This window comes from Pleurodeles waltl, chromosome 10 (genome assembly GCF_031143425.1).
Source record: "Pleurodeles waltl isolate 20211129_DDA chromosome 10, aPleWal1.hap1.20221129, whole genome shotgun sequence".
NCBI lineage: Eukaryota > Metazoa > Chordata > Amphibia > Caudata > Salamandridae > Pleurodeles > Pleurodeles waltl.
Window position 1 is genome coordinate 857,520,106 of NC_090449.1, and position 18,496 is coordinate 857,538,601.

Genomic DNA, 18,496 nt, shown 5'->3' on the forward strand with positions numbered 1-18,496 from the left:
GCCGCGTGACTCTGCCCAGGCTGCGCCTCACCGCATGTCTGGGGCGCTTCTTGGACGTCCTCACCTCCACAGCGCCGCATACGCTGCACCCAGGGCGTCTGCTTCTCCCTCAGCCACTGTTGTGCACCGGGGCTGTCCGCCGCCACAATCTAGTCGGCAGCCCCGCGCAGTGGCGCCCAGGCAGACCTCCCACTGTCGTCAAGACCACCTGACGCACTCTTCTCTCTCGTCGCCGTGCAGTGGCGTCCTGCTGATATCTGCACATATAGCGACCGCACACCCCTCCGGCAATCCCAGGGTCCGGCACCCGAGTCTCGGGCAGGATATTAGTGAATTGTTCTTCCGAGCAGCACGAGCCTCACGTTAGTGCGGCCATCTTGCTCGGCCGCCCTCTAGCGCCCCAAGGTGCGACAAATCTTACAATCTCTCACCTTATGGTCTGGATGTGGGCAGTATAGGCACTTCTTGTGGGGGTCATCAATATGAAGTCTTTTTCTCCCACAACTGTCACAATCTCTGAAAATTCTCTGAGGGAAAATTTTCCTTTCAGAAAAAGAAACTGAGCAGAGCTCATGAAGACTCTCTGCATACGACGTGCAATAGAAAATCTGAGGGGATCAGCCTCTTTGGGGAGTGTTCTAGAGGGTGCTAACGCTTGATTGGTTTTAGTTCAAGTTTGGTTCTTTTTTATAAAAGAACATATATAGGCTATAACAGTGCCTGGTTGGGCCATTGGGGCCTAGTATGATACACTTACTGCTATTTATATTCAAAGTTACTGTGAGGCTTCCACCTCAATGACGAGGATGATTCAAGCATGTGAATCTATGAAAGATCCAATACTGGAGAACGAGTTGTTATTAGAATGAAAGCACAGGGAGTTTCCAGCACGTATTCTGATTCTGACTCAACTGGAGTTTAGGAATAAAGACAGCTAGAACAGTCATAATCCCCAAAGCTAATCAACCCAGGTACTGAATTGATGAAAAGAATAGAGGGAGTTCACCCACTCTTGAGTGAAAACCTGTTGCATCTCAGAGGTCTCTCCTGTCCCCAACTACCAGAAAGGATCTGTCGTGTCATTGGTACATTGATCGGACAAGAGGCCATGGAGTTGATGATGAAGGGCTGGATGTGGATATTGAAATTTATGCCTGACAGAGAAGAGCCCTGTTGGACTCTGCCGATCATAACAGACTGAGCAAAAAGGTGGCAGGGAGAAGTTCTGAAACGACATGAAAAACAAGAACAGCAGCAGTATAGCTCTGAGAGCTTTACTTGTGCAGGAAAAATAATTGAAATGGGACGATTAACTGATTAAATATGCTGAAAGCTCCAGTGGGGCTTGGCAATCAATACTTTCCTAGGCTGCAATTAACTGGAGGTCATCCAGGACAGCAATCACGGCTGATTCTGTTTTTCTGACTAGCCAGAGCCTGAATTTAATCTGTTACCTACACGTGTTTAGGCAGTAGCCTTGGTTTCCTTGGACAACTGGTACATCAGTCGAAAACGGTCAGTTATCACTGATCCCTTGTTAACAGATGCCAACACACTCGGTATATTGCCAAATGAAAATAGCCTTTTCAAGGAGCATGTTTATAGCAAGGATAGCTGTTGTGACTTGGAGAAATGTAAGAACGTAGGCAAGCTACATGCCCAGTCACTTGGAAACAGACATCAGCTAATGTGCTTGCGACACCTCTGCCCTCCACCAGTAGAGTATTGATAATTGTCTGGTGAGTGTCTGTGTTTTCATCATTGGTTTATTTCTCTGTGCCAATTGGTAGGTGCGTTCTATATGCCAGTTTGTCCGCTGGATTCTTAGGAAGAGAGTGATGCATTTTTCACAATTTTGCACTAAAATTCCATCGATTCATGCTTTCCACGCCATTCATGTTTATTGCCTGCATCTTGGTTTTGCTATTTACCTTTTTTTTTTTTTTTTTTTTTACAGTGATCTATTTTAGTTTTGCCAAATTTCGAGCATGTATCTATTTTATTGATTGCTTTAACCCTACCCCCTTTCACCACCCCCTTCGTACCCCGAATGGCTCATTGTAAACCACCGTTTCATTTTGGAATCTGTCATCTTGTTTACCCATGCCCCCCTCAGTGTTGGTACATAAAATAAACCATGACGGTGTACCCACATTTGAACATTTCACAAACTAATCATTATAGACTCTGGGCATATGATCCACTTATCACATCCACCCATTACTTGATCAAAAACAAAAATTCGGTCAACCAGTAAAGGATATCCTTTTCCATTGAAAATTAATTTGGAATGGGCATCAACTAAATAATGTCCTGAAGTTTAAGCATCGCACCATTAAGGCCGCAAATATGTTCTGGGATATTGGGTAAGGCACTCCTGATCTTTGGATAACTGAAAGTGGCTTTGTCATGTGCACTTAAAGAACACGTTAGAATATACTTGATTGTAGCGTTCAGCTGTAAGGAAAATGTTACCACCAGTTGACATAGTTATTGTCCGACCGCTAAGAAGTGATCTGAACGAGTCTTATTGTCATGTGCGCACAGCTTTGTCCTGAAATCCCAGCCTTTATGTAATAACCACTATAATTTGTCATTTGGCTTCTTCATAGTATCCGTGCTCTGAAAGGGGAAAAAGGGAAGGACTGCATCATCCAAGCACCTGTAGGAATTTCAGTAACCTCGGATGATGGAGAAACTATTGGTGAGTTCTGCAGCATAATGCACCTGCCTGTTCTTTCAAATTGTTAACTTGACTTCATAGTCGCTTTTAAAAATAGTCTTTAATTTGATTGATAAAATGATACAGCATGTTTTTTAAAAAATGGTTTCAAACCTGTGTTTATGCTTGGCCCCTAATATAAGTGGTTTATTCAGTTCTGACTTCTGTGCAAGCTCTTGCTTGTGCGTGCCTTGGCAGTGCGAGTTCCGCTATATTTGCTGTACCTGCAACCATTTTAACTTGGCAAATTTCGTTTTAAAGTTGCCAAAAAGTACTGAGTGAAAATTACGTGGTAAAATGTGATACTTGCAGAATTCACAAATTCTATTTGCTCTGCCATACACATTCATGAATATTGTTAAAGGTACCTCTGTCCAAAGCAATAATTAATGAATTACTGTCATGTGGTGTTTTCCCTAGTGAATTTTAAATGTCGGACATTAATTTAGTCCTAACGAAGCAAAGACTAGACCACAAGGACACAACAACTTATAGACCTATGTCAATGCATTAACTGAAAAGCAGCATTCGTTCAGATTTCAGATTTCCTGGATTAAAACAACATCCTCTGTGTCCACCAGACTGGCTTCTGATGCTGAATCAACATAAATTTGAATGTGGAATGACCTCAAGAACACAGTAGAATCAAACAAGGCGGCCACACATCTCCTTCTAGCCCTCTGTGTAACTGTTGGCTCTGTTGACCACCAGCCCCTAAGTAAAAGACTAAAAGATATAAGAAAAAGAGTGCAGCCCTTAAGCTGGATAATGACCCTCTTTACAGTCTGCATTCAAATTGTGTCCCACCATCTAGAGTATCTTTACCAATCCTTTAGGAATTACCTCAAAGCTCAATGATTTTTTCTTCTTTTCAAATTGTTGTTGGTTTCACTCCCTGAACTTGTAAACCCCCTTAAACTCACTTGTTAAAACTATACTGATAAAACGCAGATTTTTCTTAAACTGTAAAGACTGTCAGACCTCACGGCCTACCAGATACCCAAAGGCAGTTTACATTTGAACCTATCTGAAATTAAATCTCTCCAAAACCGGGAACTTAACTTGTGGAATATGGAAGACATATGACCCAACTACATCCTTTATCAAGGAGATTGGATCTCCTCCTACAATGGCGTCTGAAGTAAATAATTCAAGCCTGATGGGGGACTGTGTGCATGCTTGATCACTGGACCTGCACCTCACCAGAGTGCAGTGACATGTGACTGGCGTGGCTCACTTTAATAATAAGGGAGTTCTTTAATGGAAATATGGGACATGACAGCTAGCCAAGTGGAGAATGAGGTCCACTTCCAAGGAGAGTCAGTTTCGTGGGACAACCTGCTTCAAGCCTTGGTACTAGAGGGAAAATAAAGAGATCAAGAACATTATCTAAAAAGTACTTTGTGGTATGACTGTCATTGCTTTATTTGCATCACCCAGCAGTAACTTAAAACAGCCAAAGAATGTATTCACCCTAAAAGATGATTCATTTGTTTCAGCCTTCTCGTTGTATGCCCTCTAGTGGTGATAAGCCTTTCTTGAGTACTATGATCTGTGAAACACAAGGAGGTAGAACTGTACCTAATGTTGTCTACTGAATAGTTAAGTGGCGTGATGGTTCCATGACACTTGTTAGGTCATACACGATCTACCTCACTCTGTCATAGAGTAAGGCTCCTTTGAGGTCTGCCAAGGGACTTAACATGGGAATTACAAAGCACCTAATTAAGAAACCTCAACAGATCAAGAGTGTTGACACCACCAACCAAGTTCCTAGCCTGAACAGGCATGACCACATCACATCTGCGATGAAAGGTCCTGCACTGGTTGGAACATCCTTCAAATCACTCTGTATTGCCTACAGGGCAATCCATAGCACTGAACAGATTTTTTCCAATCCAAATGCTTCACCCAAAAGATACTTTAGATTGAAAATGACATGGCTGCTTTTAGAAGAAATTGTATAGGTGGTCTTTCTTTGTACATTCTTGCAAGTTATGGGGCGTGTGCCAAAGAAACTAAAGGCAATCAGCGAACACTTTCAATTAAGCACATAAAAAAATGCCTGTCTCAGAACATGACACGACCTCTAGTGGACTACATATGTCAAATGGGTCAATATGCTCCAAGATAACGACAACCAGCAAACGAGTTACCAGGAAGACTTTGGGAATCTTACCATTGCATGGTCGGGATCGTCAAGCAGTATACAAATTATACATCCAAAATATCTATTTACACAATATCAATAAACAGGAGTAGGCCCTGCAAGGAATATGAAAAGCACTGTTTAAATAACAGTACTTTACACTGCAAAACAATGGCTTAGTCTGTACACTGGGACAAGAGTTTCTACAATAACTTCATTTTTCAAATGGTTAAAAACGGTTGTGTAGCCTATAAATGGCTATTAGTCAGAACTAAAAGTGATATTTAAATGTCAATCTGAATTTGTATTTCAACCTTTTCAGTGTTTTAGCATGTTTCACTAGTTCTTCTAAAAGCTGTGGTTATTAATAAATGCGTAGAAGATTTAATCACAGCCCTTATTTGTTGCTTGTTGGTATCGTCCTTCCGTTTCTCTAAAAGTGGTGCTATTAAGTCTTCCATCAAAAGCACATTACTTTGACAACAAAGGAACCGGTTGTGCAGGGTAAGTGTTAATATCCAATATTGCAAATGTAAACTAGTGTCACAGGTCTTACAAATTTCAAGAAATGCATATTAAGGTGCAAATAATTACATATCGTAAATTAACTTCATTTATTTGTAGGAGAACTGAATAAGCTGCGTGATCGAATCCTGGTTGCTCGTGGAGGCCAAGGTGGCAGTTTCAGGACAGACTTTAATCCTACCAAAGGCCAGATACAAGTAGTTCGTTTAGATCTGAAGCTCATAGCGGACATAGGACTGGTAGGGTGAGTGCCTTCTATTTGTGTTGATTACTTTTACTTTTTTTATTTTTAAAGGATTATAGTTCTAACTCAGAGTTAATCCTCATACAGATATCCCTTTCACAATGTAACTAATATGTCTCTTTACATACCATATGTCAATGCCCTGTACTACTCTTTTTTTAGTGTTCATAATAATATGCCCTTCTTTATATACTTATACGTACATTTTCTTCCCAAGTTATCCTTTTGTAAGCAGTTATGTATCAGCTTTCAATACGTTAATATGTTATCACAACAGGTTAGAGTAAATCAACGACCCATTCTGAAGTCCATTGGTCAACCTATAGTTTCTAACAATGGTCAAACTGGTGGATTTATAATTATCACAATAAGCAATGACACTTGTCAATTGGATCATCATGTCATGCTGTCATTCTATATTAGCTAGGGAAAGAAGAATATGTTTTGTGTTTGCCATTCATATTTCTGTAAATTTATTGTGATGCCTGCAAGTTCTTTTGTTATCAATTTTGTCAGCAGAAAATGTTCACTGTTTCTGGAATACTTCTGAATATACCACTGGACCCTTATGTGCATTATGTCCCTTTCCTTCAGACCCTTCCTGAAGTGGTCGCCAGCTTAGCCATGGATAAGGCCAACTTCTCCCTACTTGAGTATTTTAACATACATATGCATGACATCCAATGAGTGCGCTTCTAAAAACCTTCTGCCTGGCCTCCTTACAGCCTAAGCAATTAGTGGATAGACCAACCCACGAGAAGTGACGTCACTAATCTCCTGACCCTCCCCCTGCCTCTTACATGGATAGACAACTTCCAACTTCCCACCACCTTACCTCTCTGCCCCCCCGGGCCCTCCCTCCCCCAGTCAGTCAGCTGGAACAGTGGTTCTCAACCTTATAACTCCTGAGGACCCCCACTGAGTCACTACTGGAAGCTGGAGCCCCCCGAAGCAACTTGCACGGTTTAAATTTCAAACATAAAACAGTAATTCGCAAAAATACCCAAACAAGTGCACATTAAATAAATACTCAAATTACTAAAGATATTATTATTTTATAGTGAAAATATATGGAAAAAACACACATTTTTAATGGGAAGGTTGGCGCCTAAATTTTCAATATTTGGTTTTATTCTGGAAAGCATAATCCTCAAGTCAGATTTTACATTTCCCAATCGATGTTTTTTTTTTTTTTTTTGGTACATAAGGTCTGAGAAAGCTTTTTCACATAATTACGTGGTGGGGAAAGGAGGTAAAACTATAAGGGCCTCTCATATCTCCAAAGCCTCTCTGTCGCATGTAATTAATTTGTTTTATAGCACCTCTCATACCATTGTAGTGTGTCAGAGCATTTCACAGGGGATTACAAGTTGTAGAGTTCACGTCACCCACATTGGTAGGCATTTTCTAAGAACGCTTGGTCTGGAGAAGTACAAACTCAGGATTCAGAACATACCACAGTGGTTAGCGTTGACTTTAAAAACAAAAGTGTATTTATATGCAAACAATTTGTTTTTGTTTTTTAGCCGCATAAGGATAATGAAAGACTGGGGGGGAAAAACAAACTTTCTAATTTGTGCCATGCAGTTTGCATGCAGCTCTTTGGCAGTTCATAGCTCATTGTGCTAGATTACAACTGTAATTTATGAACTGCACAGTAACAAAAGAATCTCCGAGACAAAAGCAGGAACCCACTATGCTATGCACATGAAATACTTTTCTTTGCATGATGCATGTTAACCATCTGTGCTACCTTACATGAGTCAAAACTGCTACTAGACAAAACTTCCATCTTAATCCAGCAGGTACATTAATCACCAAAGTTATTGTGACGTATTTATTTTGCCTGAAAGCTGCTGGTTGTACAAAAAACTTTGCAGTGCTTTTCAAACTGCTGCACAAATGAAGTAAAAGATATAGAAACATGTACGTGTTTCTGTCTAGAGGCCCCAGCTGGATAAGGGCCTTCCTGCTGTCCCAGGCTTGTGGACCCACAGGGAATGTCTCGCAGACCCTTGAGGGTCCACAGACCACAGGTTAGGAACCGCTGGGCTGGAACATTACTGGCCCAGAATAAGTCTTGAGGCTTGGTAAGCTTCCGTGTAGACAGCGAGAACTGAACTCTCGGTTCACATCACCTTGTCCACCCGTAGATTTAATGAATGGATTACTAAATTGCTAGACACGGTGCTACCAGTTAGGTGGCATAAGAACGCCAGCAGGACAATAAATCCCCCTAGTCAAATGACCCCCTTATGGCCCAGAAAAAGGAGTGTAAGCACTTACAAAGAAGCTGGAGAAGGTCCTATGATGAGGCTAGCAAACTCAAGTATGCGACAGCCATTCGGTCTTACCATAATGAAATAAAACTATCTAAACTAACCGATTTCTCCACAAAGATTGAAAATTCCTCCATTCCCCCAAAGAGATAAAAGAAATCCTCAAAGAAATCAAGGAGCCTAAACCAGTCGGCTCCACGTTGAAAGCGTCTGTAGAGCATAGCAACAGTCTGGCACTCTTTTTTCCAAAAGAAGATACTTGATATCTATTCCTAGTTTTTAGAGAGCTCAAACGTAGACAATTCCCCACCTAAAATCCCCCCTTTAGACAAACCAGAAAGCAATCTTCCTGCTTTCCCCAGTCTTACCCTGAGTATTGTTAATGACCTCTGAAACACTGTAAAATATCTGTATCCTCCATCAAGGTTCTGAAAACATTGCCTCGTCATAACAGATCTGCTAAATCTCTCTTTCACGAATGGATAGGTTCCCACCCAATGGAAGTATGCCATAGTGAAACCGCTTTAAAAAAACAAAAACAACTTTGACTCCCTCTGTCTGAGCAACAACAGGCCAATCTCTTTGCTGCCAGGAGTCTCCAAACTCCTGGAAAAGCATGGCAGCATACACCTCTCCACCTTCCTGGAATCCAGTGGAATCCTTCACCCCTCTCAGATGGGGTTCTGAGCACAGCATAGCACAGAAATGGCTTTGCTAGCTGCGGTTGAAGAACTTAAACAACTTTTGGATCAAGTTGACTCTGCAGCCATTACTATTTTAGACCTTAGTGCAGCCTTCAATTTGGTAGATCACCTAACACCCATCTGAAGAATTTCAAACGTAGGTTTCAAGGGTAGAGCTCTATGATGTCTCTACCCTTCTTGGAAAATAGATTTTTCCAGGTTGTAGAGCAGTCCTGTTAATCAGCAGGTCTTCCTTTTAATTGTGGGGTACCTCAGGGGTCCTCCTTTAGCCACACCGTTTTCAACCTTTATATGTACCCCCTGGCTGAACTTGTGTGATCTTTTGGCTTGTCATTGGTTTCTTATGCTGATGACACCCTGGTGATGTCAGTCTCTCCTGACCGTAGCTCAAACCAACTTGAACTGACCCCTTTATTAGGAAGTAGCCAAATGGATGGCCAACTGCAGATTATAGCTCATTGAAGACGAGATGGAGGTATGTTGCTGGGCAGTTATCTCCTGAGACTGCTGAGAAAGGACTTTCCACTTCTCTCTTTTACAGCCAGAAGACTGATCATCCAGGCCCTTGTGTTTACGCATCTGGATTACGGGAATGCCCTGTACGTTGGTGCACCCCAATATGTGGTTAAAAGGTTGCAGGTGGTCCAGAAAGCTGCCACTAGGTTCCTTATGACCATTCCAAGACCTCTGTCTGCCAAAAAGGCCCTGGCAGAACTTCACTGGCTCCTGGTGGAACATTGAGTACAATTCAAGACCTTATGCATTATGGAGCGTCGGAGCGACAGTCTTTTCTCATATTTCATGTATCAAGGGCCATGCCCCTGAGTGCTCACCTCGAGTTGCGTGGCTGGGTTATGCGAAGGACACTCCCCCAGTGATGCCTAGATTGACGCCAATGATGCTGCTGGCCAAGCGCCAAGTGAGGTAGACGGCCGCTGTCTAGTAGGGACAAGTAGCTTCGGAATGCTGCTTACTGCCAGGAACAGCTTGACACATAATGGAACCTGATGCCTGCACGGTCTCACCCAAAGGACATATTTCCCCCCTGGTCACATTCCTCAGACTTCGGGGCCACACAGATGATGCTGCAGATGATCCCTAGAATCCTAATTCGGCTGAGACCTTGTTTGAGTGACTGTGCTGATAACTAGACCTATTAAGAGTGAGGGATACCAATCCAGCCTGCTGCTGGACTAGTTGCTATGGTGTTAGATAACAACGGCTATGTTGATTATCAACTCTGCTGAGTGCCAAGTCTGGTCCCTTTCCCCCTTTTTTTTCTGCTCCCTTCCTCCCCACCCTCTGTCCCTGCTGTATTCCCTTTGCTTTTGACTTGTAGGCTTTCTTCTTTGGCAGATACATGAATACATGCCGTCCTGTTGGTATGGTCTGCTTGTCTGTTGCACATGCCAATAAACACAATTTGAAAAAAAAAATGTATACAAGAGGACTATCGGACAAGGTTTGGCAACCGCTCGCGCTAAGCGTTTTAAAAATATTCAGATCCATTCTGGATCCATGAAAGAGTCAACATTGGCTTTCAGATTTTAAAAATGTTATCAATTAATTTTACATCATTTTAAGCTATTTTATATTTTGGCATTTTATAACCCTTGGCACAAGTTTTCAACTCTAATTCTTGAGGGCCACAATCACTGTGAGCTTGAAAGATGATCACTAACTATGTAAATAATTTCATAGTTAGATTTCTTCCATGCAAATTTATCATGCATAAATTCCCTTAAAATGTGAAATGAAATTCAGTATGGGAGGACTGAAGTTGGGCGATCTCGTTCTACATTTCAGTGTTTTCTTATTTATCCTACAACATTTTACCACTCCCCAGCCACCAACCTAACTCATCAAGACCCTCAAATGTAATAACACTCTCAACAAATGCAAGTTACTCATTTACTACAAACATACCCTATCCACATTTCAGTCTAAACCACTACAGAACCGCACAAACCACAACTATACGCCCTTGTACCACACCCGCCACAGAATAGCATCTTCACTCTCACAAAAAACACTACTTTGTCCTACACCACTAACAAATCCACCCATCACCATCACAACACAGTCATGTTATACATACATTTAATGAATCTAGACACACACACAATGTTCATGCAAAGCACCAGCTCTACCTTCTACTTGCTCCGAACAGACCCATTTCTGTCGCCACCAAACCTATACTCAGCCTTCCATCGTATCATCCACCAACACCTTCCTCTTTTTACCAAAAATAAAATACCTTACACTTCAATCCAGCACACATACTACCTCTTCCAGCTATCAAATCAAACACTCATAACTGTAATTCATCCCCTGTCACACACCACATACACTCTTCTCCAAAAGACATCACCACCCCCTTTACCATTCCACTTCCACTTTCACCTCCCAACAGTGATTTACTTACAAATTCTTCTAAATAAAAATACACAACATCGATATCTCCTTATAACAGGAGTATAGATGAGTTCAGGCAGTTGCGTAGGAGTGAATGTGCTTTATTGTGGTAAAATTTTCCCTTATAATACAAAGAAAACAGTTCCCAGGAATAGCACTTTACTAAACGTCAGGGTGTCTTCTGGGCTTGTCTTTAATCCTTCTTTGATCCCTTAGTTTTCTCTCTTGTGGCTGTGACCTCGGAGATAAAAAGACCGAGACCTTTAAATACTTGGGTGTGCTTTCTTCTTCTGGTTTTATTTTTCCAGCACCACACTACTGTGTACAAATTCTAGTTGCTAGACTACTAAATTCTCTTTCTCTAAGGATTATGCATTTTGAGAGCAGAAGGGTTCTCTTTTGTTACTGTTTAAGTGCACCTAGTTGGTTACACATATTTTTTGAGAAATAGGCAACTTAAACACCAGAAACATAAACAGAAACACCACGACTCCCCCTCTGGCCACACGTGCAGGATAAAATCCCAGCAATGTCCCCCGAAGAAGCAAACACCTGTCTCCACTCACCTTGGCCTCTTGTTTTACTTGCCTGATGCCGCAGCTTGGAATGTGAGCCGTGGCGACCTCCCCCTGTGAGCCTTTTTCCAAGGTAGTAGTCTGCTTCTCCCTGACATTGAATCCCGTGGTACCTCCTTCCGGGGTCCTAGGTGGATTCTGATATTCTTTTCTCCTCTCCTGTCACACTCCCTCCTTGGATCCTTCTGCTCGCTCCATCGGGTGCAATAATTTCTCTGACCTGTTGCGGTTTCTCAGTGCCTCTCTCCTATCTTGTCCATTGTCGATGATCCGTCTACCTCTTCCTCTCGCATCACAGACACCATCCTTCTAGAATGCCGTCATCTTTCACTGGGTCTGTTAGGGCCGCACTGAGCACTAGACCGCTACCTGGACGATCCATGATACCCTCGGGGTCCTGTTTAATTCTGTTGTAATGCACATCAAAATCTCTCACACACACAATTTCATAATACATTCCATCACAAATTAGAAACATACACCCACTCCCACCTTACTGACTACACAAATAAAATACTGCCAACTTTTCTCTCTTCACCAACACCTAACACAAATACGCCAACACAACAACTCTTATTTACCTGGCTCTTGTCCATTGCATAATTAGGAGCCTTTAAACATGACCCACATGCCCCCCCGCAACCCCCAACCCACACACCTTCTACCCTAAACAGATGCAAACAAAATAGACAACATACCACTCTTCACAACTTTGTATCTCCATGCCTATTACACAAGAAGGCTACTCTACAGTCACCAACTCACTCTCAACCACCATCCCTACCACCTACACATGCAGACTCTTCAAAGTACCTTCTAAGCCTGCTGGAGAAGGAATACAAAGTAGAAAACCCCCCCAAAAAATTGCTACCCTCATACAGCTAATACCAGCACTAATGGCACATCGGCTACAAGTTCAAAAATACCGCGCTCTCTTCGACAAAACAAAGTCCCACTACCACTAAAACACAATCTCTAAACTGCCTACTAATAATGCTTGATCGCGTTTAAAAACAAGCACCACATCTATGACCTACTCACTGACACACAGTCAGGTTAACTTACTCTTTATAACTGAATCATGGTTGGGAGATGACTTGGCCCTAATACTGTGTGAAGCTGTTCCTCCAAGCTATCAAACTATCACATAAAATCATGTAGACAAAAAAGAGCTAGACTGGCTGTTATATTCAAGCAAACCATAAATCTCAACAAACTGACGCCATTTCCATACAAGGTTGTGAGGCCCTCATCACCAGATACAACCCGACACCACTTCCTCCTGTAACTTCCTTCTCCTTTACAGACCACCACCTAGCAATGCAGCATTCCCAGACACATTTCTAGACACTGTTTCAAACCGTATACCACTACACTCCAAATTATGCATTCTTGGCAACCTAAACATTTGTTTTGACAAGCCCAATATGCCCCATCCAAAAGCCATCATCATTGGCCTAATTATAATGAACCTACATCACACACATCGCTCAACACCTCCTAGATGTCATCTTTGCTAATCCAGAACTAGATACATTTTCAAGGATTACTCCAGTCAGATGGTCAAACCACCATTTGCTAGCATTACAAAATAAAACATAACAAATCAACACACCTGAGACCACCTTACATGCATCTGCCAATCGACTGTGGAACAAACTCAGTTTTGAATACTTAGAATCGCAACTAACATCCAACACAGATCTAGGCACAATAAATTATGTTCAAAAGCTTTGAGTGGGTACAGGAAGCATTTGATATCCAAACAACACTAAAAACAACAAAACGGGACCAAAGAAAACAAGCACCTTGGAGAAATACAGAACTAAAAGAGAGAAAACAACAAATTTGAAAGCTGCAACGCACATGGCTCAAAACAAACCACAATCAAGACAAACTTCACCTACAAAAAAGTAACAGAATATTCAAGTCAACAATCAAAAAGAAAAAAAAAGGTACTTTTCAGACAGAATTCAAATTACTAAATGTACAAATGAAGAATTTTAGAAAATCCTCACTGAATTTCGTAAGCCTAAATGCACAGAAGGAACTTATCACATCACTCAAGAATCCACTGAGAAACTTATTACACAAACAAATCAGTAACATTAGGATCCTATTTAAAACAAAGGAAAACTACCAGCACCAACCCATTTCCAAAAATTCCCATTCCGCCCCCTCCACCCCAAGAGTAGGCTAACTCAGCCTCTACATTGCTTAAAACAAATATCACAAAGTGAGTTTAAGTATTAGGTCAAGGCAAGCAGGTAGGCCAGCTGTCCTTCTGACCCTTGTCCACCACAAACCTTCAGGACTTTTTTTTAACTAACTCTGCTGCACGCCAGTAAAAAGAATCATCAACAATTTGTTAATTACGGGAATCTTTCATGAAGACCTAAAAAAGGCATACATATGCCCATATTCAAGAAAACAAACCTGGACCTGCCTGACCACAACAACTACAAACTGATTACAAATGGGCCTTTCCTGGGCAAACTGATACAAAGAGCAGCGTTTGCCCAGATCTTCCAATTTGTTGAAGATATCGCCATACTTATTGACGACGAGACAGGATTCCACCCTGAAGAGGCACAGAAACTGCCCGCTTTGCCATCTGAGATGACCTTAAAAACACAGTAGAGAACAATGGGGTTGCGATGCTACTTCTCGTGGACCTCTCAGCTGCCTTCGACACATTTGACCATGACACTGTAATACATAGACTCTATGGTGTTGGCATAGAGGGGACTGCTCTCGACTGGATCACATCCTACCTTCAAAATAGAGCAAATGTCCTCTGTTCTCCCCCTTTTTCATCTAAACCGTACCTCACAAAAGCAAGGGGTCCCTCAAGGCTCTATTAATCCATCCATGCTTTTCAACATCTACATGAAGTAATTACCAATAATGATCAATGCATTTTAGCTCACATGCTATAACTATTCAGATGACAGACAAATATTCCTTAAACTGGAAAGCCCCATAGCCATTGTAACTGAAATCTTCAGTTGCCTCAGAGCCGTTATCAGTGGATGACATGGAGTTATCTTAAAATGAATGCTTCCAATACTAAAATACTAACATGTGGCAATTGGAAAAATTATGCCACACTCTGCACTTGCCTTGATGATCATGGGCCACCTCCCAAAGTATCTGAGGAAGTAAGAAACCTTGGAATTACCAAGGACACAAAGTTATCACTGCTTGCCCAAGTGTACAAATTAGCAAGATCAAGCTTCATTGCTGTGAAAACTCTGCAACGTATTTTCCCCCCACCTGGGATTTCCACATAAGGTCCAGGTTACTATCTTGCTTGTACTGTCTAAACCTGATTATGCAATGCCCCCTACCATGGATGATCTTTATCAGCTACAAAAAGATGACAATGGATTCAGAACTCTGCTGCCAGACTACTCCTACATGTAAACCAACAAGCCCACATCTGTCCTGCCTTGAGGGCCATTTATTGGTTACTGGTTGCCAAAAGATCCACCTTCCACCTGGTTTGTATTATCCACAAAGCAATACATGGAACGGACTAATTTTTATAAGGAATAAAATCACCAAATACACTCAACAAAGGAACTGCTCCTTCAGATTAACACCTCACGTCAATATCCCACCATGCAAAAAAACAAAAAAAACATAGGTGTCACATCCTTCTGTATCCAAGCAGCCAAACCATGGAACTCATTACCCCAAAACATAAGGTCCACGGATAACTATCTTCAGAAGATTACTCTAGAGTTGGCTGTTTTACTACATAACTACCATACTCAAACAGCAATGTACAGCATACCCCTGTGTATATTAACATTTAAAATTTTATTATATGTATCTGTTTAGAAATACACAAAACAATTGTGGTTTTCAAAATATATAGATACTCTTTGGAACTGCTTAAATGAAGTATATATTACTTATGTTTTTATATATATATATATATATATATATATATATATATATATATATGGGTCATGCCCCCACAAATTAATTCACCCACAAGGGCAAACTTTACAAGGGGGGCCACCGACTCTGCAGGGCAGCCTCGGCTCCAAGGATGAAGTATCCAGTTCAGCAGAAAATGCTGACGCACGTCAGTTCAAAACCATTCAAGCATTTATTCACAATGTAAAACGCAGCTCCCACAAAGTCCTCCTGACGTGTTGCGGCTGGTATGCCTTAATCATAGGAGAGTAGTTACTGGTGTCCACAAAGCCAGTGCTTTTATCTCATGACCCCCGTGACTTGATAATTACCAACTACATTTCCCATAATGCAGGAAGCAGTCTTTTGTTACCACCAGTTGTCCTCCTGTACATGTGGGAATGTTTTAATTGATCATTAACAAATTGGAAATGATGAAGCAAATAAACATCCCGCTGACTTATAGCCATTAATCGTGCAGACCAACTACACAATCAATTCTTCAATTGATCTAGGTCGCTACAGTCCTCTCCTTCCCCCCTCATCTTCATATTGTACCTTTATGCTTATCCCAACATTGGGCCTCATTATGACCCTGGCGGTAGAGAACCGCCAGGGCCAACGGGGGCGGGAGCACCGCCGACAGGCCGGCGGTGCTCCCTTGGGCATTCTGACCGCGGCGCTTTGGCCGCGGTCAGAAAGGGAAAACCGGCGGTCTCCCGCCGGTTTTCCACTGCCCCTAAGAATCCTCCAAGGCGGCGCAGCTCGCTGCGCCGCCGAGGGGATTCTGACAATCCTTACCGCCATCCTGTTCCTGGCGGCTCGCCCGCCAGGAAACGGATGGCGGTAAGGATTGTCGTGGGGCCCCTGGGGGCCCCTGCAGTGCCCATGCCAATGGCATGGGCACTGCAGGGGCCCCCGTAAGAGGGCCCCGCTAGTATTTCACTGTCTGCATAGCAGACAGTGAAATACGCGACGGGTGCAGTAGCACCCGTCGCACCTTCCCACTCCGCCGGCTCGATTACGAGCCGGCATCCTCATGGGAAGGGAGTTTTTCCCTGGGCTGGCGGGCGGTCTTTTGGAGACCGCCCGCCAGCCCAGGGAAAAACTCATAATACCCTCCGCCATCTTTTGACCGCGGAGCGGTATTATGGAGGGCTGAATTCTGGCGGGCGGCCTCCGCCGCCCGCCAGAATCAGAATGAGGGCCATAGTCTTTACAGGTAGATTCCCAGCTAAATTGGTTTGAGACCCTAGGCAGTAGGACTACCCCTTGCATTATTGGCCTTCCAAAGGCCGCAGCTGCAGATCTGCTATCTAGAAGCTTTCATAGGGAAGATACTGGTTCAGATTTTTTCACCACAATTCTTAGTGGAAATGGCTTGAATGCCACTGTAGGAAGTTGGCTCTGTATGTGCTATTTCAAAGTAAGGAATAGCATGCACAGAGTCCAAGGGTTCCCCTTAGAGGTAAGATAGTGGCAAAAAGAGATAATACTAATGCTCTATTTTGTGGTAGTGTGGTCGAGCAGTAGGCTTATCAAAGGAGTAGTGTTAAGCATTTGTTGTACATACACACAGGCAATAAATGAGGAACACACACTCAGAGACAAATCCAGCCAATAGGTTTTGTTATAGAAAAATATATTTTCTTAGTTTATTTTAAGAACCACAGGTTCAAATTCTACATGTAATATCTCATTTGAAAGGTATTGCAGGTAAGTACTTTAGGAACTTTGAATCATTTCATTAGGATGTATACTTTTCACATAAAACACAATAAGCTGTTTTAAAAGTGGACACAGTGCAATTTTCACAGTTCCTGGGGGAGGTAAAGTAATGTTAGTTTTAACAGGTAAGTAAGTCACTTACAGGTTTCAGTTTTTGGTCCAAGGTAGCCCACCGTTGGGGGTTCAGAGCAACCCCAAAGTTATCACACCAGCAGCTCAGGGCCGGTCAAGTGCAAAGGTCAAAGAGGTGCCCAAAACACATAGGCTATAATGGAGAGAAGGGGGTGCCCCGGTTCCAGTCTGCCAGCAGGTAAGTACCCGCGTCTTCGGAGGGCAGACCAGGGGGGTTTTGTAGGGCACCGGGGGGGGACACAAGTCCACACAGAAAGTACACCCTCAGCAGCACGGGGGCGGCCGGGTGCAGTGTGCAAACAAGCGTCGGGTTTCCTTTAGTTTTCAATGGGAGACCAAGGGGTCTCTTCAGCGATGCAGGCAGGCAAGGGGGGGGGCTCCTCGGGGTAGCCACCACCTGGGCAAGGGAGAGGGCCTCCTGGGGGTCACTCCTGCACAGAAGTTCCGTTTCTTTAGGGGCTGGGGGCTGCGGGTGCAGGGTCTTTTCCAGCCGTCGGGAAATGGAGTTCAGACAGTCGCAGTCAGGGGGAGCCTGGGGATTCCCTCTGCAGGCGTCGCTGTGGGGGCTCAGGGGGGACAACTTTGGTTACTCACAGTCGTAGAGTCGCCGGAGGGTCCTCCCTGAGTTGGTTGTTCTTCACCAGTCGAGTCGGGGTCGCCGGGTGCAGTGTTGCAAGTCTCACGCTTCTTGCGGGGAGTTGCAGGGGTCTTTAAATCTGCTCCTTGTAACAAAGTTGCAGTTCTCTTGGAGCAGTGCCGCTGTCCTCGGGAGTTTCTAGTCTTTCTTGAAGCTGGGCAGTCCTCAGAGGATTCAGAGGTCGCTGGTCCCTTGGAAAGCGTCGCTGGAGCAGGTTTCTTTGGAAGGCAGGAGACAGGCCGGTAAGTCTGGAGCCAAAGCAGTTGGTGTCTTCTGTTCTTCCTCTGCAGGGGTTTTTCAGCTCAGCAGTCCTTCTTCTTCAGGTAAGTTGCAGGAATCTAAATTCTTAGGTTCAGGGGAGCCCTTAAATACTAAATTTAAGGGCGTGTTTAGGTCTGGGGGGTTAGTAGCCAATGACTACTAGCCCTGAGGGTGAGTACACCCTCTTTGTGCCTCCTC

The 18,496-nt window shown here is 43.1% G+C and overlaps 1 protein-coding gene across 1 annotated transcript in view; it reads left to right on the forward strand.

The window, feature by feature from the left end:
* GTPBP10 (GTP binding protein 10) overlaps nt 1–18,496 on the forward strand; it is a 98,190-nt gene that overhangs the window by 40,718 nt on the left and 38,976 nt on the right. Inside the window, exons 3-4 of the mRNA XM_069211562.1 lie at nt 2,613–2,704; nt 5,496–5,640. Coding sequence (XP_069067663.1) covers nt 2,613–2,704; nt 5,496–5,640 — 237 coding nt within the window. The remainder of the gene's footprint in view (nt 1–2,612; nt 2,705–5,495; nt 5,641–18,496) is intronic.